Source organism: Macrobrachium nipponense, chromosome 44, assembly GCF_015104395.2.
Source record: "Macrobrachium nipponense isolate FS-2020 chromosome 44, ASM1510439v2, whole genome shotgun sequence".
Classification (NCBI taxonomy): domain Eukaryota; kingdom Metazoa; phylum Arthropoda; class Malacostraca; order Decapoda; family Palaemonidae; genus Macrobrachium; species Macrobrachium nipponense.
This window is the reverse complement of record NC_087221.1, coordinates 47,073,989-47,098,155: the sequence shown is the minus strand read 5'-3', so window position 1 is coordinate 47,098,155 and position 24,167 is coordinate 47,073,989. Positions and strand designations below refer to the sequence as shown.

The 24,167-nt window shown below is 35.6% G+C and overlaps 2 protein-coding genes across 4 annotated transcripts in view; one reads left to right on the top strand and one right to left on the bottom strand.

Moving 5' to 3' along the window:
* Positions 1-24,167, bottom strand: part of LOC135204292 (m-AAA protease-interacting protein 1, mitochondrial-like) — a 35,259-nt gene that overhangs the window by 5,306 nt on the left and 5,786 nt on the right. The window contains exons 1-5 of one of the 3 annotated variants that reach the window (XM_064234448.1): positions 20,369-20,519; positions 6,915-7,089; positions 6,299-6,497; positions 5,498-5,654; positions 4,640-4,753 (exon numbers count right to left, since the gene is read on the bottom strand). In XM_064234448.1, coding sequence (XP_064090518.1) covers positions 4,657-4,753; positions 5,498-5,654; positions 6,299-6,497; positions 6,915-7,046 — 585 coding nt within the window. In that variant the 5' untranslated portion in view covers positions 7,047-7,089; positions 20,369-20,519 and the 3' untranslated portion in view covers positions 4,640-4,656. Of the gene's footprint in view, positions 1-4,639; positions 4,754-5,497; positions 5,655-6,298; positions 6,498-6,914; positions 7,090-11,526; positions 11,841-20,368; positions 20,520-24,167 lie in introns of those variants that run through there. The other 2 variants (XM_064234446.1, XM_064234447.1) reach the window with 2 other exon arrangements.
* On the top strand, positions 15,286-23,089 carry LOC135204290 (uncharacterized). Its single transcript, XM_064234445.1, has 5 exons — positions 15,286-15,518; positions 20,939-21,141; positions 21,544-21,827; positions 22,116-22,279; positions 22,847-23,089. Exons 1-5 carry the CDS (start codon positions 15,440-15,442, stop codon positions 23,002-23,004), a joined length of 888 nt encoding a protein of 295 aa, XP_064090515.1. The 5' UTR covers positions 15,286-15,439; the 3' UTR covers positions 23,005-23,089.

Sequence of the window (24,167 nt, the reverse complement as noted above, 5' to 3'; positions counted from 1 at the left end):
GGACTGGAAAAGAGAATGGGCCTCAGTGCCAACAACAAATAAACTTGAAAACATAAAAACTGAAGTGTATGCATGGAGGACATCCTCACAGGAGGAACGATCAAAAGAGGCGATCCTAACAAGGCTCCGTATAGGACACAAAATTCACGCATGGTCACTTGATGTCAACACCACATGCTGACCCAATAAAGTGTAATAAATGTCAAAGACCCATAAAAGTACAGCATTTACTTATTGAGCGCCCAAATTGGACCCAGCAAAGATCAATTTATCTACATCATTCAAAAATGAAAAATATTCTTGCTGAAAGCAAAGATTTTTCATTTAATAACATCATAAAATTTTTTAAACAAGACAGGTTTCTCAAACAGTCTAAATTTTTATTTATTTTATTTATTTATTTATTTATTTTATTTTATTTCATTTATTTTTTTTACCTTCTCAGGATAAATCCCTGAGAACCAGCCCGAGAAGAGTCTACTTGAGACTCAGAGGTCTGGAAAAACTAAGGCCTATTAATAATAATGGGTTTGCAGTAGTCTCATCTTTGGTGCCATTATAATCTAAATAACCTTCCTCCACCTTATTAATGGGAACTCTAGCAGCTATCTCACTGTTGGGTGTATCGGCTGTAAGCCAGGATGCCACTTTCTTAGGCAGTCAAAAACAGATGCAGTCAACGTTGGGGTTCTCCATCAATTCATCTTGGATCCTTCGCACTTCCTTCTTCTAGCCTGGGGTTGAGTGTGCAGTTCAAGTCTTCATGAACTTCCAACCAACAGTAACTCTAGCAGCTGTCTTGCTGTTGGGTGTTCAGCTCGAAAGTCAGGATCACCTCTATCATCATCCTGCCACTGTTGTATGTATGTCATCCTTGGGATATTGTCACCATATGCAAAGCTGGGCCTGAATGTTGTCGACACTGAAGATTTGGAAGATGATGGTTCTTGGAGATCATGAAGAAATCTTGGTTGGTTGCTAGCACCATAATTTTCAAAGCTTGTGACTGAAGCTGGTGGCAAACAGGTGTAATGAGGCAATTCTTCAATGCTTTTCAGAGGAGCATACTGCAGACCTTGGGATACATGGAACACCAGGCTGAAAATACTTGGAATTTTCAGAAATCATACATATAACAAACAATGTAGCAGAGGTGGCTCAAATGCCTGGAGACCTATTCATACTTCCCTCAGTTCTGGAAAATTTATATTTTTATATTGCCAGTATGACTGCTTTTAGTTTAAAATATCTCTGGCCAAGCATAGAAAATACCTATTTTATATGCAAAATGCATTATAATAAATAATTTTCAGTGACATCACAGTCAATGCAACCCTAATAAATTCCCTAAACTGTGCTCAGTTTTTTTTCTCTCGATGAGACAACTCCCAATTAAAGCAGATATCAGATTATTAACCCAGATGTTCTTGGTAGCTGGAAACAGAAAACATGAAAATTGTGCTACAGCACCCATTCGTTATGCATTCATTCATTGGCTGTGATTCATTCAATGCATTTAGTGGTCATAGAAGTAGAAGGCCTTAAATTTGTACCGATGGATGTGAATTTCTAAAAGCCATGGCTGGTCTTGGGAAAGACAGGCAACTTGCACAAAAACTATCTGACATAAGATTCATGCTTCTCAGTAACCTATCACACCAGTCAAGATGGGTCTAGATACCAGTTGTTCCGGCTGAAGGGATGCAGAGCTGTTGGCAGATGTTGCCTTGACAGGCAACATTAACCCTCTTACGCCGAAGCCCTAAAAATCAAAACCTCTCCTGTATGCCGGCGCCGGTTTGGAGTGAACGCGGAAGCGGAAAAAATAATTTTTTCAAAAAATCACAGCGCGCTTAGTTTTGAAGATTAAGAGTTCATTTTTGGCTCATTTTTTTGTCATTGCCTGAAGTTTAGTATGCAATCATCAGAAATGAAAAATAATATCATTATCATATGTAAATAATGCGAGATATGGTAGCGAAAAAAAAAAATTCATAGATAATTGTATTCAAATCACGCTGTGTAAAAAACGGTCAAAGCTAACGAGTTACTTTTTTTTTCGTTGTATTGTACACTAAATTTCAATAATTTTGATATATAATACATAGTAAAACAATAAAAGCAACACCGGAAAAATATCACAAAATGATGTACAAATTCGTAACGTGCGGACGTAAAAAAATGTTATTTTAAAAAATTCACCGTAATTCTAAATATTGTTCTAGAGACTTCCAATTTGTTTCAAAATTAAGACAAATGATTTAATATTACGATACTGTAAGAGTTTTAGATTAGAATTGCAGATTTCGACCATTTCGGACGAGTTAAATTTGACCGAATGCCGAAATTTTTATATATTTTTTTATATGCATATATTCCGGATATGGAAAAAGCTACAACCTTCACTTATTTTTTATTGTATTCTTCATGAATTTGCGCACATTTTGATATATAAAACTCTATAAAACGGCTAATATGAAAAGGAGTAAATATTAGGATAATGCGATGTACGTATTTCGGAGACTTGCGGCCGCGAATCGGCGCGCGGAGTGAAGGTAAATATATTTTTCAAAAATTCACCATAAATCACAATATTTTTCTAGAGACTTCAAATTTGTTTCAAAATGAAGAAAAATGACGGAATATTACTAGGCTGTAAGAGTTTTAGCTTACAATTGCGTTTTTCTACCATTTCGGTAGAGTCAAATTTGACGGTACGTGATTTTTTTCTATTTATTCGTGATTTATATGCAAATATTTCGAAAAAGAGAAAAAACTACACCTTCAATCATTTTTAGTTGTATTCTACATGAAATTGCGCACATTTTCATATATAAAACTATATGTAACAGCTATTTTTAAATGGTGCAAACATTTCGACAATCGCACAAAAAAATTCTGATTTTTTCGGAAGAGTTACCGCGCGGACGTAAGGAAAATGTTTTTCTTTTTTCATAAATTCACCATAAATCGAAATATTGTGCTAGAGACTTCCAAGTCATTGCAAAATGAAGGTAAATGATTGAATATTACTAGAATATAAGAGTTTTAGCTTAAAATTGCGTTTTTCGACCATTTCGGTAGAGTCAAATTTGACCGAAAGTTGTAATTTTTGCACTTAACGTTATTTATATGAAAATATTTCGAAACTGATAAAAGCTACAACCATGGGTTGTTTTTTGTTGTATTGTGCATGAAATTGCGCACATTTCCATATATAAAACTTTATGTAACAGCAAATTTAAAAGGGTGCAAACATTAGGACAATCGCACGAAAAAATTTATCGGAAGTTATCGCACGAACGTAAGGAAAAAGTTTTTTCATAAATTCACCATAAATCGAAATATTGTGCTAGAGACGTCCAATTTGTTGCAAAATGAAGGCAAATGATTGAATATTACTATAATATAAGAATTTTAGCTTACAATGGCGTTTCTCGACCATTTCGGTAGAGTCAAAGTTGACTGAAGGTTGAAATTTTTGCACTTATCGTTATTTATATGAAAATATTTCAAAACTGATAAAAGCTACAATCATGAGTAGTTTTTTGTTGTATTGTACATGAAATTGCGCACATTTTCATATATAATACTTCATGTAAAGGATAATTTAAAATGGTGCAAAAATTATGTCAAAGTGACGAAATAATTTCCGAGATGTGTCACTGATACTTTTTAGTGCGATAAGAAAGAAATTCGCGCTTGCGCGCCTGTGTAGCGATTGTAAACAAAACAACGCCTTGATCCGTGAACTCCCAGCATCCCCCAAGGCGCGTGATTCAAAAGTTTTCGGCTGGTAGGCTTATAAGTATTTTTCCGCGAATTTTTAAAAAACTTTTTGAGCCGACGTATGATACGTCCAATCGGCATACGGGAGACATTTTGACTCGACGTTTAATACGTCCAATCGCGTAGAGGGTTAACAGTCCTGAAGATGATGATCAGCTAAAAATTTCTGTGCATGATATATGGAGTCTATGTAAACAGAAAATAGTGAAAACACCAGGTACCTAAATGCTGCTACTCTTACGAGCCCAAAGAACGACTGGAGTCATTTAACAAGTGAAGACCTGTGGGGTATGGTTAGTCCGAAAGAAAGGATCATGAAACAGACCCTTTCTACAAAACAAAGGAGATGCATATCCTAGGGGACTTGTAGCTGGGGCCTGAAAGAACATCTTTTACCTCCAGGGACAAGGTAAAGCCACACTTCCCAATGGGGCGATGGGGTAGACACCACCTTCATCCAGAAAGGTGAACTGCAATGAGTTATACAAAGGAGCAAGGTCGATTACAAGCTTCCACCATAGTAATAATCTAGGGGTTGTGGAAAATCCACTGTTGAAAGCCCCAGTGATTGCTATAGCTCCTTATGCTGTCACTAACCTCACCTTTCTGTCAAGGGCAAGAAACTCCTAAATCCTTGTATAGCACAACTTTGGTAGGTTCCAATTATAAGTCTCTGGAAAATGTGCTAACACACCTGAAGGCAGTCATAAAGTGATAGGCTTTTACTGCCAAATCAAACTCAATGTTAATAATTTAGATTTTCACCAATAAATAAATTAAATCTCTAAATCTATTATAAAGCATTTAGTCGAGGGTTTGTGTTCTAAAACAGTTTATACATTTTTCTTACCTCCAGTATTTTTCATTCTAACGTTGCTCCTGAATATATTCTCCTGGTTTAAAGTGATTGGCTACATTCACGGTCCAATCATCATCAACTCCTTTAGTAAATTCACGTATGAATCTGCAAAACATAAATAAATTGAGCTAAAGGACAAGTAATATGAAAGTTCACTTACTCGAAAAGGATATAAAATTCCATGCAACCCATTGACAGCTCATACAGAAAAGGACCATGCAACCCATTCACAGCTCATACAAAAATGGATAAGACAAAGGGCTATCCATTGTAAATAAACTTGCATATGTGTTGCTTGGATAAGAGTGAACACAAAAAAGTACAGTCAAGGCTATCATTGGCTAATGCAATCTGAATTACTATAAAATACATATAGTAATGTCAAAACAGAAACGTAAGCTGAAAAAATTTTGTTACTTGCTCTTTAACCATTTTTCTCTCCAAAAATAATTATTCTCTCTCTCTCTCTTTAACTGCTTCTTGAAGGAGCTCTGTAACACTTACCAGGTTCACATACCACTCCAACTCACTTTTACAAGAAATAGGTCTATCGCTTCCTTAATCTTCCCTTTTTATAAATTTCACTAAAGAATATTAGGCTGCTATTCCACTGGACTTTATACAAATATTCAAGAAGCATGAAACATCCCACCTTGTTGAGAAACAGTCAACTTAGTTTACAAATTCCGCTTACTACAAAATGAGAGAGGAAGTGGCAGAACATCAGTGCAATAATCCCCATTTAATGCCTTGGTACACATTGCCAATAACTAAGCTAGGAATATAAGACACTTTGTTACAGATTTATACATACTGAAAAATTTAAATGAAGATGAAACTGAAAAATACCTGTAATTAGCAATGGAAATTCGGTCGTAGTTGTCATAAACACCTTGTAAAGGACCAGAACCATCAGTTTTGACTAAACTTTCAATGTGGTCTTGAAGTCCTTTAAAGATGTGATAACACATGGTGATTTCAACAAATATGCGTTCCTTTGGCCCACCTTAAATTAAAAAAGATAAAACATTATCATATACTTGGCAACTGACCTGAAGATTTGTCACACTAACGAAAAAAATTAATTTGTAAAACAATTTTTATTATATTTCTACACCAACAACTCAAGAAAAGTTCTTATCAGCATTTACTATGTTGGGATACGAGATATTCCCAATGAGAAAAGCCTCCTCACCTCACCTACAACAACAAGTCCAAGATGAAAGATCATGCAGTTCACTGACCCTGCTACAAGCAGCAAAGGCTGATAAAATGAAATTTCAAAAGAAACCACTTTTCCAAAACAAACTTATTACAGTACTTGACCACACTTTACTCATGCACTGTGCACAAAGCATAACCTAAAGCATGTCCCCCCAATAAAGGGGTAGCACCTCCCCCAATAAAGGGGTAGCACCTCAAGTGTTGTGTACCGTAGGCATTGTATATAGTATTGCATGACCATCAGTGTACTAAGTCTTCTTGAGTACTTCATTTAAAAACCATTGATATGTTGTAAAATATTCTAGCAAAATTCACAAAACATGTTCCAGTAATATATCTCATGATTATTTCACTTGACAAAGAAGCAAAAAAATTTATTTTCATCTTAGAAATATATAAAACAAAACAATGAATAACATTGCTTACCTTCATTTGTGAATATCACTCCAATCTGGTATGGAAAGCAGAAAAATATGTCTTCAGCTACTACAGCAAGATCAAGTCTTTGTTTCAAGGACAAAAGAGCATAATTGTTTTGTGCTTCCTCAAGGCTTGGTTTGGTGATGAACCCTTCAAGAGCACCAAAGTTCCCTTTTGAAAGCTCTTGGGAGACATGAACGATAGCCTGGGAAATAAATAACTTTATCTAGAATAAAGATTCTTTTGAATTACTCAATTGAATGTCACTGGAAGACCAGTGATATCACATGTAAATAATAGTCAACACCAACAAACAAACCTAACTTCCTCTATACTCATTTATACAAATATTGACAATTTAGTTATTGTATAACAACTATAATTCAGATGAACCCTATTCATATGGAACAAGGCCACAGGGGGCATTGTTTGAAATTCAAGCTTCCAAAGAATATGAAGGTATACTAGTGTAATCCTGCACTCTTCGTGCACGAGTACACTATCTATAGACACCTAAGCTCCAGCATTACAAATGAAAAAAAAAAAAAAAAATCTAAAGACTTGCATTTACATTACAATATAAGTTTATCTGGAGGAAGGGTAGTGTACAGTGGTTACTGACCTGAATAGCTCCACTTTTGAATGATGATAGTGTAAAATCTCTGTCCAGGTAAGGTCTAATAATTAAGTTGGCAAATATCCAATTTCGGAATGTGTACCACAGACTTGGCCATATGACCCATGGGAAATTCATCAACTGTGGAGTGTCCTTGGTATTCCTGCTATGCGGACTACCTCTGGAAGATCATTAATGACGTGATATTCAAGATCTTGTACGTAATATAAAACAAATAACACTAAAATGTTTTAATATGTGCTCTAAAATGTACGAATTTCATTATAGACAAGCAGTTTTAAGTTAAGATCCAATTTTCTCAATATTTACTACCGATACACAGATGATGACCACAGAAAAAATTACATGTAGAACATAATTCTGGTTTAATTTATAAAAAAATTTGTTTACAATACTTACTAACAGTTAAAACACAGTGCCCAAATAAAAGACCAAATTAGCAAAGATTAGTGATTGGCTACAAGAATACAGTGGTACCTCGACATACAAAATTAATCCATTCCGAGGCGGCCTTCGTATCATGAGCTTTTCGTATCTTGAACCGCATTTTACATGTAAAATGCCTAATCCGTTCCAAGACCTACAAAAACACCCCAGTAAATCATATTTCCAGGCTTACAACACATGTTCTAGGGTTACGACGCCGATCCGACGGAAGAAATATGACTCCAGAAAGGCAAAATACTGTACATACTTGAGTAATATTCAACTGCATGTAATGTTCAACCCCATTTTTACTGCATTTATTAGGACTTTAGCATATGTCCCTTAGCAATAAGCCTAGCCTATGTTAGCAGTTGCTACTGTAGCCAAGTCTATGATTCTGACATCTAAACCTAAGAAGCTAAAAGTTTAGAATATGCCAATAAAATGTATAAATAATCAGCATGTACTCATTACAAATAATTATTAATTTATCATTAACTAAAAAAAAAAAAAAAAAAAAAACTTTACTCAGTTGGCGGCACGCGAGTTTTAAAATAGTTCTCGGTAGTCCGGGCGAATCTTGGGACTTTACAGCAACAACCTTTCGTAACTTGAACTATTTTCGTATGTAAGAGCCAAAAAAATCTTTGTATTTGCTTTTGTATCTCGAGTTTTTCGTAAGTTGAGTTTTTCGTAAGTTGAGCCTTTCGTATGTCGAGGTACCAGTGTATAAAGCATTTATCACAGAACATATCAACAGGGGTTGTCAAAACAATCAATATACCTTTTTTTGCTCAAACCTTATTGCTTAAAAAAAAAAAAAAAAAAAAATCACTGTGAAAACATGCCAAATCTAACATTCCCTAGAATGCCGTGCCCTGACTAAGCCAGACCTCACCTTCCTAACCTGACTTAGGGTGCCAGGCCCTGACTACATTTCTGTTTGGAAACGTGGTCTCGCACCGACTATAGGGTAAACAATCACGGACGATCCATCATCATCACGCTGGCCGGGTCTTAATCACTTGATATTTAATTGGTGAAACAAGAATACAATTACAACTCTAAGCATACCATTCAAAAGATTGAAGTTTCGTCAACATAATGTGATACATGAAAGCCCCATATGAACTAAAATAACCATGTGACGCTTTTCGTAAAATATGTTTTCAAGGCAGTTTTGAAATCCAATATGGCGGCTATCGTCAGGCTGGCCGGTCTAATCACGGACTATCCACCATCTTTCCCAGCACTCATTTGAACAATGTTAGCATATATATGTAACGTTAATTGATCTTACTCAAGATTGCCTATATTAGTGAAAGTATGAAACTTGTTATTCCCGGTGTCATGGTTTGAACTGAATTCATTTTTACCTTATAATCGGTGGTTTTATCCTTACTGCCATCACAACTGAAACTCCACAGTGCTTATTTGATTGTAATTATACACATTATTGGTCTTAATCCACTCCAAGTTGCACTTGAACCACGTTGCTGTTCCTGGTTCCTAAGCGCTCACTCCACAAACACAGTATAACCATTCATTTCTATTCTTTATTCTATCTTTACCTAATGGAGATACCGAGTTACTGACAGCTATAATGAAACATATACGTAATATTAAAACAGAAGAAGAATTCTAGAAAATACGTATTTGTTGGCTTCAATGATAGCAGTCTGATTTATTTTATATTTTATGATATCTAATTCACAATTTTTTTTATTAAATGTATTGTATGTACTCATTTCAAATAATTATTAAGTAACCATTAACAGCAGCAGCAGATGACTACACTGTTTATGAGATGCAAAGCTTTATTCCCTTAATTGTTTACTTTACTCATTATTTAGTTTAACTTTACTTTGTTACTTCAAAATGTTTATTTAATTCATGTCTATTATCCATTTTTTCCAACCAAATTACCCCTAAAAATTACAGATATTTCTAAAGCAGATACAAACCAATGTTTCTAACCTTGTCGTACATCTGGCTGCCGAAAACCATTGTGGAGCAGACGACAATTAGTGGATTATATATATATATATTTTTTTGCTAGCACTTTTCATTGATAAACGTCCATATTAGTATTTTGATTTTTTAAATAACTGTATGCTAGAAATAAATGTAACTTTTAATGTTTGCATGCTAAGAATGGCAAAATCATCGTTGCCACATTAGTGGAGCTTCGCACATATGCCGATTCATTATCATAAACTGTTTCTATGAATTCTAGTTGTCATAGTAATGCAATAATGATATAATTGCTTTAATATTTATGTATATATACTTCCAATACATAGGCTAATTTCACCAATTTCCACATTTTGTGTAAGTCTTATACCCAGTTTGGAGGGTGAACATATACCAATTGGCAACAGAGAGAGAGAAGGGAAGGTGAAGGAAGGAAGAAGCACAGGGGTGGCGGTGGAGGTGGAGGGAGAGGGTAGGTGGCACTTTTTACTGCTGTGTTCGTATCCATTTCTGGATAATGGAGTTTTTGTCTCTTGGTACAAGGACTAGTGTCGTTATTCTTTACGAATAGTGATTCACGATACCCTTAAAAATTACGGCACTGGGTGTAATACACTATAGCAAAATCTCGTTCTGATAAGAGTGTTCGTTACAGAAATATTGCCAAAAAACGTGCTTGCACTGTCTCTGAAACCCATAGTAGGCATGCAGCTCAGTTGTCAATCATGTTTTCTGTAATCAAGTATTTTTTACAAGCTAGCTATTGTATAAATTTGTATTTTTCTCAATCAAAACATATGCTTCTCAATGCTAACTTTCCTCTTTTAACAACTTTCTGGTCATTGCAAATTCAACCCCATTAATTTCTTATGGTGTGAAAACAGACAAGAGGCCCACGGACCGAAAGCGATTGCGTCACACTACAGCGGTAATCCGTCAGTAATACATTTCATATATCCAAAAAGTAAATAATAAAGATATATATGCACATTACTATAACAATTACATGAATAGCTGATAACAATCTGCATGAATAACTGGTAAACTGTTCTGCAAAAAAGTTGAGAATAGCAATTCATTTACAATAGGTACAAAAGTCAAGATGTCGTGATGTCATAATACAGGATTTAAAAGAACGTTCTAATTCTGAAAAATAATTACTTAAATTTGAGTCAGGAATAGAGTTACTTTTACAATAACAAATATTTTCAAATTAATCATCATAAATATGTAAAATATTGATGTTTTACTATTTATTTAAATAATTATCTAGTGCACGCTTCGTCGTCGTCTTCTACCAAAACAGTAGTTTCCTTAAAAAAGTCGTGGCCAGGGACCGTTTTCCGATTGTTGTGATGAAAGTGCCCCAGCGTCTATGGGTACAAGTGGTGTGCGGATTTATCACAGGAAATGGGAAGTTTGTTGACACAAGCAACTCCGCAAACATTGAGATGGCGTCAATCTTTTAAGTTATTTAATCGTAAGTAAACATTTCGAAAGCGTTTTGGTGAAGTTTGCACTGCATTGGCCACCCTTTTCACTACCCTCTGTTTAAAGCTTTAAATTTGGCCTTAATTTCTAACTTTGGAGAAAATACTTACTTTGAAAGGAGAGTAGAGGTCTTTAGCTGCGTCTCTCACCAACAAGAAGTAGCGACTGATGAACATCTCCGATGTCAGGACGCGTTATAATGTACTTTTTTGGGGATTGTCCAAGCTGATCGTACATGGTCCACTCTGGACCCTACGGTTTTTTACCCTAGCACTTAATATCGAGTACATGGACTAGCCTAGGGTACCCCTTTGTGGTAGTGGGTTAAAATTACCAGATCATACCCCTGTCCCCCTACTCTGAATAATGGCAAAATAAAATCTAAACTAATCATGAGAGACTGTAATAAGGTAGGCCTAGGCCTAAGCAAATGGAAAAATAGGCCTACCTAGGCTAAGCTGTCCTGTTCATTATACCTAGCCTAGTATGATATTAGGCTAACATATAATTAGCATAATTACCAGTTTTATATAGAATGGGAAGATAATTTAGAAGACAACTGGTAAAACAAAATGGTCTAAGCTAACAAGTGTGTCTAAAACGCTTAGGCCTAAACAAATGTTAAAAACGCGTTGTGAGGTTCATACGAATCACGATTAAATTAACATAAATCGCAATCAAAAGTTAAATGTGCAGCTTTTCTTACCTGTAGAACCTCCTCTGGTGTAGCCCGAGGTCCTTAACATCAGACAAAAAGGTAATTGTAGGCCTCTTATCGTAATCGTGAAGGATAGGCCTACCGCTTAGGCCTATCACAGGATCCGTTAATTTACAAAGACCCAGGTGTCTTATATACGTTTTGTCACCTAATTTCTTCTTGTTACATGATCTAAAGACAGTTTTGATTACTGACAAGACGTTTTTTTGGGAAGCTACGACGTTCAGATACATTTCTTCATTTGCTTTCACAGTTTATTACGGTAACAAGAGTCATAGGAGGAGGAGGAGTAGTAGTAATGGAGGAGTGTTGCCTTTAGAATCCCTCATCATCGGAGAAATTATTTACTTTTTCTGTTAGTTTAATGTTCTTTCATATCTAATTGTTTTCATTAACCAACTCTCAAACGATAATCACTTACATTTTCCTCGAATGGCCGATATATTCCTAATATTTCTCTTTTAATACTCTTAGGCAGTGCAATAAACTGATAAATAAATCACTTTTATCTCAATTTTTTTTATTAACCAACTTTCAAACGATAATCACTTACATTTTCCTCGAATGGCTGATATATTCCTATATTTTCTCTTAATACTCTCAGGCAGTGCAATAAACTGATAAATAAATTACTTTTATATGTTTTTTTATTAACCAAGTTTCAAACGATAATCACTTACATTTTCCTCGCATGGCTGATATCTTTCTAATAGTTCTCTTTTAATACTCTCAGGCAGTGCAATAAACTGATAAATAAATAACTTTTCTCTCCGTGGCTTCCAAACGTCAATCATCACTTTTAAGTTTTCCTTGTATGGCTGCTGTAGTATTTCTAATATATTCTTTTTTTAATACTCTTAGCCATTGCACTAAAATTATATATAAATAAATAACTTCTCTCTCTCTATGCTTCCATTAAACAATAGCTTTCAAAAGTCAACTATCACTTATATTTTCCTCGTACGGTTCCAATATTTATAATGTTTGTTTCCTCTGTTTTACCACATACTACACCAGAATAAAGACAAATTTCTTCTACAACAATGACAATCTTTACTCTTCCCTACAGTCTACAGTAAGTCCATTCATGGCATTCATCTGCAAGGTGTTGTCTTAAGTACCGTCTTTATTCATTTCCTCGCTAATAAATGAAATATTTTTCAAGTTCTATTGAAAAGTAAGCTTTAAAATTTGATTTTGGCAAATAACTGCACCAAGAGTAGGTCTCTCTGCGTAGTCTCACTTTCTAGACCAACTATCATGCCATTAGTCACAAATTAAAAGCAACAAATCTTCAGGATCTTTAAGTACACTGTTGGAAATCAGTAGAGTTATGTTTAGGCTGACTAAAGCCATCATAAATGTAACAGCAACACCAACAGCAATAAAAACGACAACATTCTAGCTGGTCACTTCTAAAAAACTTTGAGTCTAATATGCATCCTCCAACACATGGACTAATATGGTGAAGAACTGCTGCCTAAAAATATGTTGTAAGAATTTCTTCTAGACTTATTCTCAGAATCTACAACACTCAGGAGATCTGTCCACCTTATGGTTATGAGAAAAAAATTAAAAAGCTTTTGCCCTAATAAACAAATGACATGAAATAGCAACATTCTAAATGGTAGAGAAGTCATAAATGAGACGATAAACGAAAAAAAGCAGTTATAACCAAGGTCGTTTAAATATACTCTATATATTGAGTACGGCATCATAAAAGTTATGTAACATTACTTGAATACCAAACGTTTTAAAACACACGTCTGTACGCGGATGTAACCGGAAATATATTGGAATGTGCAAAGTATAGCCTATGCTTATGCTCCAATGCAGCAAATATCACATTCTTTCGATAATAAATCGCAAAGATATCTGAAGGCTATTACCAAAAACATTCATACTTTTATGGCAACATCATGGATCTATTGAACAAAACGAAAGTACTATAGCCTAGGTTTTTATATTTATTTGACAAAGGCACTTACAGGAAATCCATTTCAAAATTCATACATATTGAAAAAGCTATTTGGTCTACGTGACTTTCAGTTAACATAATGGACAACGGTCTAAGAAATAGTTATGGACAGCGTGGAAAATGACGCATGTAATATGACGTCACAGCCTTCCCACCCGGAAAGGCATTTTGCAAGATAATTGGGAGACGTCTCACTTTCTCTTTACCTCTTAAGAACGACATATGGAAGGTTTCAGCTTTCCGGGTAAGATGGGCGTTTAGATTGCTGTTGGAGATGATTCTAAGAATAGACGGAGAGAGAAAATGATTTTTATTTATTTGGATAATGCACTCAGTTTAATGCCGTAGCATTTGTAAAAACGACTTGACGCTGCAGTTACCTGGGGAGAAAGCTAGACTGTCGAATGCTTACGTTCTTTGTCGTAACTATGCATGCAACATACGTATAAACAATTTATAAACAGATACATAAATTATATATATATATATATATATATATATATATATATATATATATATATATATATTATATATATATATACACGTTTGTAGAGAGAGAGAGAGAGAGAGAGAGAGAGAGAGAGAGAGAGAGAGAGAGAGAGAGACAGCGTTGTTGTTGTTGATTCTGTTGTTTACGATCGACGTTCGCCACTGCACTCTCAGACCCTAAGGTATACCTACAGTTGTTATTCTCGTGTAAATCAGACCTCACGTGAGGTTTATGGACGCCGGCCCGTTCGCCTTACGCCCCTCTTCCTCGCGACAAAGAAATTTTGCGGTATAGAAAGCAGAGCTAGAAATCGTCCGCCGTCTGTCGTTCCTTGGAGATTGGAGGTGGTTCTCTAGGAGCCAGTCACTTCTTACGTTTCAAATCTGAGCGCACGACGAGCCATTATGGACTGGACGTCGTTTATTTGAACTGCTAGCTTATTAATAACAGGCTGAAAGAGGAATTCACATCGAATCTTGTCGGGAGACGCCGTCAAGTTGTGCCATGAATCTATAGAAGTGCGACAGAAAACGGGATCGTTTAGTTTCTAGACTTATACGAAGAATATTAGTACCATACTGCAAAAAAATATATAAAAAACGATACGAGACTTGATATTGAAAATCTGAACATAGGAAAATACTAGTTTTTTTTTAATATAAAAAAGTCATTCTCGAATTGAGACACGAATTATATATATATATATATATATATATATATATATATATATATATATATACTATATATATATATATATATATATATATATACACGTTTGTAGAGAGAGAGAGAGAGAGAGAGAGAGAGAGAGAGAGAGAGAGAGAGAGAGGAGAGAGAGAGAGAGACAGCGTTGTTGTTGTTGATTCTGTTGTTTACGATCGACGTTCGCCACTGCACTCTCAGACCCTAAGGTATACCTACAGTTTGTTTTATTCTCGTGTAAATCAGACCTCACGTGAGGTTTATGGACGCCGGCCCGTTCGCCTTACGCCCCTCTTCCTCGCGACGAAGAAATTTTGCGGTATAGAAAGCAGAGCTAGATCGTCCGCCGTCTGTCGTTCCTTGGAGATTGGAGGTGGGTCTCCAGGAGCCAGTCACTTCTTACGTTCAAATCTGAGCGCACGACGAGCCATTATGGACTGGACGTCGTTTATTTGAACTGCTAGCTTATTAATAACAGGCTGAAAGAGGAATTCACACCGAATCTTGTCGGGAGACGCCGTCAAGTTGTGCCATGAATCTATAGAAGTGAGACGAAAACGATCGTTTTAGTTTTCTAGACTTATACGAAGAATATTAGTACCATTCTGCAAAAAAATATATAAAAAACGATACGAGACTTAATATTGAAAATCTGAACATAGGAAAATACTAGTTTTTTTTTAAATATAAAAAAAAGTCATTCTCGAATTGAGACACGTAAAATCACGACAATGACTGGCGTTAAAATTCGGCTACAGGTCGTTATAGGCCTACTCGTAATCATCGGAGTTTCCAGCACGTCCATAAAAGGTAAGGATTAAATCACTGATATTCATTACGGAGATAAAATTGTGATGAAAACTAACATTTATTGTTCGCTTTACGGGTTTGAAGCTGAGGTATTGTTACTGAAATGACTGTTATTGCATTTACTACAGGTTGGCAACTGTGCATATTCCATATTTCGTTATTTATCGTGACAGGCTGTGGACTTTCTTCAGCATCTTTGATTAATGACAAAGCAGAGTTTAGTAATAAAATAAAGTGGCCCAGTATTTAAAATGACCAATTTTAACACGAATAAAGTAGAGATTCGTCGAAAACAGCAATTTTTTAAGTAAAGAAAATTTTAATTGATCGTGATTCTATTTAAGGAGTGTTCCTTTAAATAAAAAAAAATACAGTGACTGCCTTAGTTATTAAGACAGCAGCGTAAGAAATATTCCTTTCAAAGTGTAGAGAAGTAACTCGTGAAGAACTTGGTACGAAGTGATACGGTCAAAGCTGAGGGGGTTGGGGAGGGGGCTGCGGGGCACATGCTTCCCTCCGCTCATAGCTGTAGACAGGTACGAACAGTTACTGAAAACCGTAAAAGTAGAATGATTTTAATGTATTTCATTTGAGACCATCTTGACATCACGAAATCGTACCTGTCTGCCGTTCGTTTGTGTAATGCACATACATACGTTTGTGTACTACATACATACATACGTTTGTATACTACACACATACATACGTTTGTATACTACACATACATATATATGTTTGTGTACTACACATACATAAGTTTATGTACTACACATATACATACGTTTATGTAATACACATACATGCATACGTTTATGTAATGCACTACATACGTTGATGTAATACACATACATACATACATACGTTTATGTAATACACATACATTTCATCTCTAATTACTGCAGTAATCACCCTGCTATTTTTGCATTGAGTACATAAATATTATTCTGCAGAAAAATGGTTTAAAGCCTCTGCACTATATAACAACTAGGCTGAACAGCTTCAAGTGTTCAAATCAGATAACAGAAAAGTTCGACTTGAAATTACACTAAGTAGTATAGAGATAGAAGTCTTAATTAATAGGAGAAAAACCGTCATTCTGTGTTGCCGTTGCTTTGTTCAGTAAGTAAACTAAGGCTGGATTGAAAGGAGAAAATTGAAAAACACATACAAACTCCACTTGTCAATTTAGCGAAAGTGCAGTTTCCAAGAATCCGTGATGAATTACCACGCAATGCGGTTAATCGTCCATATGACGCATTGTATCAGTTTTCTCTTGATAATCATCAATCTGTCAAACTATATCTGGCTTGAGATCTTGTCTGTAACATTATGAACGGCATCTAATACTGTATCTACTGTATGAAGAGGAATAAAGCATTATAACAATGAATAAACATGTGTTAAAATCAACAGAGATATTTATCTGCCACTTTAGTGTGTTTATTTCCCTCTAAATCAGTTATGAGTTACGTAGATAGAATACAAGAGAATGATGTTTAATGACTCCGCATGACATAAAAATGTAATTTCGTCTGGTCAGGCTTTCTCTCTGAGGAGAAAGTCTTAAAAGTTTCCCATTCTTTGTTCTTAAACACTTATATTAAGTCCGTGTTAGAAGCGGTCGATAATTGTGAGAAATTCCTCGTGATTATGGAGTAGCTATGATATTATTCGGTGGAAGAATGTTTTCCCTAAGGATTTTAATGAGGCTATTGGTGTTTACAGGTAATCTGAAGGTACCTGACTATACTAGCTTTGATTCCCTCTGAGAAAAAAAGTATTCTTTGGAAGTTTTCGCATTTCAAGGCAATATATCCCGGTGGGTTTGTTCCATACGAATAGGGATCTTATTTTCTCTGAAATAATAATAATAATAATAATAATAATATAATAATAATAATAATAATAATAATAATAGTAATCATGCTATAATGGGTGAAATGTTTGTCTGTCTGTCATTCAATCACGGCCAAACGGATGGTCAGATGGGCATGAAACTTGGCAGGGTTATGGTGGGGACCCCTAAGATGGTTTGTAATGGGGTTTCAACCAACCTAACCCCCTCTTCGTGAAACGAGGCTGGTTATTCCCGTAGACTTAGTTACTTTACGATTTTTCATACATAATTTCTGTACAACTTCCCCGGAGAAAGTCACAAATATTTCAGCTTAGACACAATAGAAGATGAAAATTATCATCAATAACCGCAAGATTTTTTGAATAACTTAAATCCATCGGGACTGCCAGTGCACAAAATAACATTACCGGGCAGTACTTCTTCAATGTTGCTTCGGAATTTCGATCCTGCCAATGGACATTGCAACGGAATGAGGTACACCGTTATGGAGCTAAACTCCCACGTCATCGAAGCAGTGATAGCAACGGGCCCTCACACCGGCAAACGTCTGTTCATCCCCTGGATTCCTCTGATGCCTTCGGACGACCAGTTTCCGTTCCAGTTACGGCGCAGGCAGTTTCCCATCAACCTGGCCTTCTCATTCACTGCAAACTAGTCGCAAGGCCAGACTTTGGATCGTGTTGGTGTGTTTCTGCCGTCACCCATGTTCACGTATGGCCAACTGTATGTGGCGATGAGTAGAGCAACTGACTCTGCCAACTTGAAATTAAGTTGTGGAAAAACTGATAATATTGTGTACAAAGAGGTTCTGCAGTAGGTATATATAAAAATCGCCCTTATTTTAATATTGCTGAACAAATAGTACATATAAATTTTTCACTTCTGCACCAGTATTTTATCAAGTTTGCTAGTAATAATAATAATAATAGGGTTCTTATCATCTGTGAATAATAATAATAATAATAAAAATAATAATAATAATAATAATAATAAAAGTATCACTCATTGATGTCGCAATACCATGGTACACCAGAGTTGAAGAGAAAGAAAGGGAAAAATGTTTAAGTATCAAGACCTGTGAAATAGAAATAAGAAGGATATGGGCTATGCCAGTGGATATTGTACCCTTAATCATAACACTAGGCACGATCCCAAGACCCCTGAAAAGTAATCTGGAAAAACTAGAGGCTGCGTAGCTCCAGGACTCATGCAGAAGAGGGTGATCCTAGAAAACGGCACACATAGTAAGAAGAGTGATGGACTCCTTAGGAGGCAGGATGCAACCCGGAACCCCACACAATAAATACCACCCAGTCGAATTTGAGGACTGTGATAGACAAAAAAGAAAGAAAAAAAAATAGATAAAAAAAATAACGAAACGTAATCACTTGAGCCAAGAAGCAACAGAACCCCCTTTGTCTGATTCGCGTGACAAACAATTTTTTAAAGTCTACGTTGAACCTTTCCTAGTCGAAATTCTTCCCTCCTTTTTTTTTTTTTTTTTTTCCAGTTTTCCGCGCTGTCAATCATACTTGGCTTGTCCTTGCCTGTGCTTCTACTCGCTATTGTCTGATGCTCGGGCACTCTTTTGTTGTATGTTGCCCTTGTAGCATACAGAGTTGTTCGATATAACGTTGACTTGACGTTAGGTAGTGCCTTGGACGTTTTCTATTCGACTATGCTCTTTGTATCTTTTTTTTTTTTTTTTTTTTTTTTCTCTCCAGCTCGGCCTATCAAACCTTGTGTATTTTCTCCCGTATTCAGGAGACGGTGGGGTTACGCATTCATGAATTAATGATTACCTTACTATTTTCAAGACAATATTATAGCCTTTTGATATATACAAAAATATAATATATATGCATATTTAATATATGTTATATAATATATATGCATATATAATATATGTTATATAAATCTTGATATGATCCAATTTTCCTTTAAAGGAGGAAAAATCTGGTAAATTCTATTTCATACACTGTGCGATTGCTGCATCTTCACTATGCTGATGTATCTAAATCTATTCGACGTATTTGATTTACTGATAGATGGCCAATTGTAATCACAGAAGCTTTGATATACATAGTGGTTGTTTATGTTCTGATTAATGAAAATCACATCTGATAAAACTGCTTTTTAATAACTACCATTAACAACAAGTCCAAAAAGTGTAATAAAATAAAATAAAATAAAATAAAATAAAATAAAATAAGTGTTACAATAGCTCAGAAATCCTAAACAATCATTCATCATCCTAGTTAACCCTGGCGTCCATTGTTTGCACACCGAGTTACAAAGCAAGGCAATACGCTTGGTCACGTTGCTTTTCAGCCTATATACTATGTTACAAATGTAAACTAATTTTCCAGTTGGATTAACAATAGTGTGACGAATCTGACACATCATATTCTTTGTCTAACGTTAATAGTGGACCACAATGTGAAACCAGAGTTATAAGGTGTGGCCAACACGTTTGAAATATAAAGATGCACCTTAACCTAACCTAGGCACGATGGTCTGCCAGACTGGTTAGGGGGTGTAGGCTTTTGTTCGTAACTTGACCTCCAGTGGCAAAATTTACAGAATGAATTGCAGGACGCATCTTAACCAAACCGTCCATAGGCCTCATTTAGGATGTCATAGTCATCCTAAACCAAGAGGCCCCACCCCTGGCATCCTACACCCCCACCTGATTGGACCTAAGTGGCCATAAAATAAATATAGGGTTACAAGCCTTACTATATCCTTCGTCATCAGGATCCTCACAAGAAATGGGCATGTACCATGTACCCAAATCTAAGTCTATGTGACACTGGTAGGCTAATGTGGCTTCCCACTGTGGTCTGCCAATATTGTTACAAATATTATGGGTTGATGACTTAACCAATCATTCCCAAAAGGATATAATTGTGTAATTCATTAAAGTTGCACTAAAACGCTATTGTACCCCACTTTCAATACCTGCACCACACCTTAAAATGTGGCTATTTACCTGCATGAAGTCTCCAGAATTTTGGCACACTACCAAGTCCACCTTATGTTATGTATATGTGAACAGTTTTAATACACACAATAATTCTTTATAAAAATTCATCAACTGGTGATACACACTACAAGGGCGTTAAGCAAAGTAGTCCCCTTAAAATGAATTAAATTTTCTATGACACTAATTCAAAGTAAAAAAAAAAAGACGACTTATTTTATTGGTTGAGGCATGAAAACATATGAGGAAACACGTGCCAAGGATGACAGAGGGAAACTTTTTAGACTGAACAAGAATAGTAGAGTTACTCTAAACTAGATGGCAGCACTTGTTAACATAGTCCTCCATTTTTGCATCTCGCCAAAATTTCAAAACTTATACAATGTGTCTTACAATAGATAATTTGATATATATCAAAATATTTATTACATGAATAATGAAATTAAATGAATTTTGAGAGTATTTCTTAAATTGTTAATCTTGTGGAGTAATTACTTGTTACTGAATGCAATGTCATACATAGTTTCCCAAAGGTATACAACTTCCTTAACTAATTTTTTCATTATTATCATTCCTTAGCCGAAGCAACTCCGGAATCGGTTGCCGAAAACAAGATCAATTTTGGCTGGCCGAACTTTTTCAACCCGGAAATGGGGATGATGAGAGAAAAGGGCGGAAAAGATAAAAAGGGCGAGAAGGTTAAGGGCGGCTTAGACAACGAAGTCGACACGAGCGGGGAAGAGAAGGACGAATACGAAGAACTGATTGATTACACTTTGAAGGTGAGTAAGACTATAGATTTAAGTTTGTTGTGAGCTGCACTTAGCACCGAGGATTAACCAGATATCGATGTTTATGTAAAGCGTGTCATAAAATATAGCCAAGAATTTGACTGAGCATAACTTTTTTCCATGGCGGTAAGTCTTAGGTCTATTGCTTACACCTTGAAAGTGAGTAAGACTATAGACTTAAGTTTGTTGTGAGCTGCACTTAGCAGCGAGAATTAACCAGATATCGATGTTTATATAAAGCGTGTCATATATCGACAAGAATCTGATTAAGCGAGCATGATATTTTTTCATGGTGGTAGGTCTATTTACATGGGCTTACCTCAGAACTTCTAAAAATTCTCTCTCTCTCTCAAAATAAATCAACTATAATAACGAAGGCTTCTGATTCACTAGGGAGGTCTTCGAGGGACATTACTACTTCTGAATTCCACGAAGATAGGAGACGTTGGCAATCTTACTGCCGGAGAAGTGGGTCAAATGACCGAGGCTGCAAGCAAGGTCATGGAGGAAGACGATGCCAAGGACATAGCGGGCAGCGAAGTGACCTCTGAGGGCGTCAGGCTGATGCTCCCTATCGTCACGAAGAAGCACACCCCAGAGCTTGGGAAATACGGAGCAAAAATCATATTTTATGCGAACAGTGAAGAACCTACCAAGTTTATCTATTATGGCAACTGGTAAGTAGGCTTAAACTGTTATCTAAAATATAAACGAACTTCATGTAACTGGTCTTCTATTTTGTGCATAGGCCTAATTTTCAAATGCTTTAAAAGATTGACGTTATATTCCTTACCATTCATGTAATACTTTGCTCTACATCAGTTGCAAGTGTATTTTGCTATGTAAGAGCATAATAAAACAACGCATTTTATAATTACAGGCCTTTGAATTTTATATATGCCTTGTTTACTTAAAACGCTAGACCTATCATCCAAATAAAAATTCATTCCACGTCGTTCCTACAGGTGCGGCAGAGGAGGACGCAGTGCACCTGTGGATAATCTGGACAGGTGTTGTCTGGAACACGAAACGTGTTACGGACACGCCGTCAGGGAGTGTCCAGACGTCTGGAATAAGCCTTACCAGAAGATGTACGCATGGACTTTCTTGGACAAAGAGGTGGTTTGTGGTAAGTACTGTATATGTTAACAAGGAAGACTTCCATAAACGGGACCAAGAGTTATAAAATAAAGTGGGTTACAACCATTATTTGTAATTTACAAATGTTTACCTAAACAAAAGTGTTCTGTAGATTTACTCTAAGCATTTACTTTTGGTAACTAGACCTAGCGTGCTTTTAAATATAAAAAAAGTTGCCCTATGCTTACCTAAACTAATAAACTAATGTTCTACTATTGACTCTACACTTGAACTGACTTTTGGCCACTAAAGAAAACAGTATTTTAACGTTCATTCATTTTACCTTAAAGTGCGTCCACACGGTCGAACAATGTCCGACGGACAAACACTGTTACCAATTAACAATTGTCTGCCGGTCTTTGCCTTGTGAGCAGAGTAAAACCAGTGATATACAACCTCATCTGGTACCGCTGTTTGTTACCAGATCTACTTCCATCGTTTCAACTCTTATGACGTCATCCAGCTTCGCCTAAGATATGGTAACAATGTTTGTCAGTTGAGTATTGTTCGATCATGTGGACGCACCTTAACACTTGCATATTACTATCCCTCACAGTTCGGTCTGAGGTCACTTGCGTCAACCAGGTGTGCGAGTGCGACCGCAAAGCTGCCCTGTGCTTCCAGCATTTCCTGTCCAACCCCTCGGACATAGCCAAGCACCTGGGCACAAAGACATCGAACAAGAACGAAACGGATACTTCTGTGGAATTGTAATATACACAAACCCAAAGCAGAAAAAAAGTTAATTTTAGAAAGAATATTGTATGTTATTTGTTTCTGTTTTTGTTGGAAAATAAAGGTTGACGAAATAAGTCTAAATATACTTTTGTTTTCTTATGATTTTTCATCTACGAGGCAATCTTTGCAAGCGTTTCTCAAGAAATAAAAATATCAGAGCGGTAACTTTCAATAAAATATTTTGAGATATGTAAAACACAGAAAAAGCAAAATCATCACACGTTACAGGCAATAAAGCTTATATTCCCAAGTTTCACCTCATTAGTAATTAAATTTGCAAGCAACAACATTACATCTAATAGGCTACAAGCCCCATTAGTACCACTCGTAGTTATTTAAGTTTAGCAGAAGGCTTATAAGGAGCAATAGAACAATAATGATTTACGGCTGCACAAATGGTATTCCACAGGAATGATAGAAAACGTTAATGTTGTAAACAAATAGGCTATAAATGAAACTCGTCAATCTTGACAGGAATTCCAGAGATCAAGTAGAAGAATGTTTATGATGGGGAAACTGGCATAAATCTCTAGAGTTCAACTGAAATGTTCAGCTCGCTCACATTCGCATGAGAACTTTAAAAATCAATCTAATCTTAATTTTCTACAGATTTAGGTACAGAATCTCCATTTTAGTGAGGAATGCTCATTTCCGAACTCTATAGTAATTATCTAGTAATTATTCAACCCTGTTTCGTAGACTAATAATTGTCAAGAGCAAAAATATGAGTTTCAAGAATACTACCCTGAGGAACGGCAGACAAAAATGAAACATTAGAATAATAATAATATTTAATTGACACTGGCCGAAAACTAGGTTTTTCCTAAGTATCCCCATTATTCCATAGAAAACTCAATAACTTGTCATAGAAAACTGTACTATTATTAAGGGGTGTCTATGGGAATACTTGTATTTTCCCATTTATAGTTGTAGTTGCAAAACTGGACTGAATGTTTTAAAACATTTTCCATATATTTTTATATATATATATATATATATATATATTATATATATATATATATATAATATATATATATATATATATATATATATATATATATAGATATATATATATATATATATATATATATATATTCTCTATATATATATAATATATAAGCGCAGGATGAATACAAAAG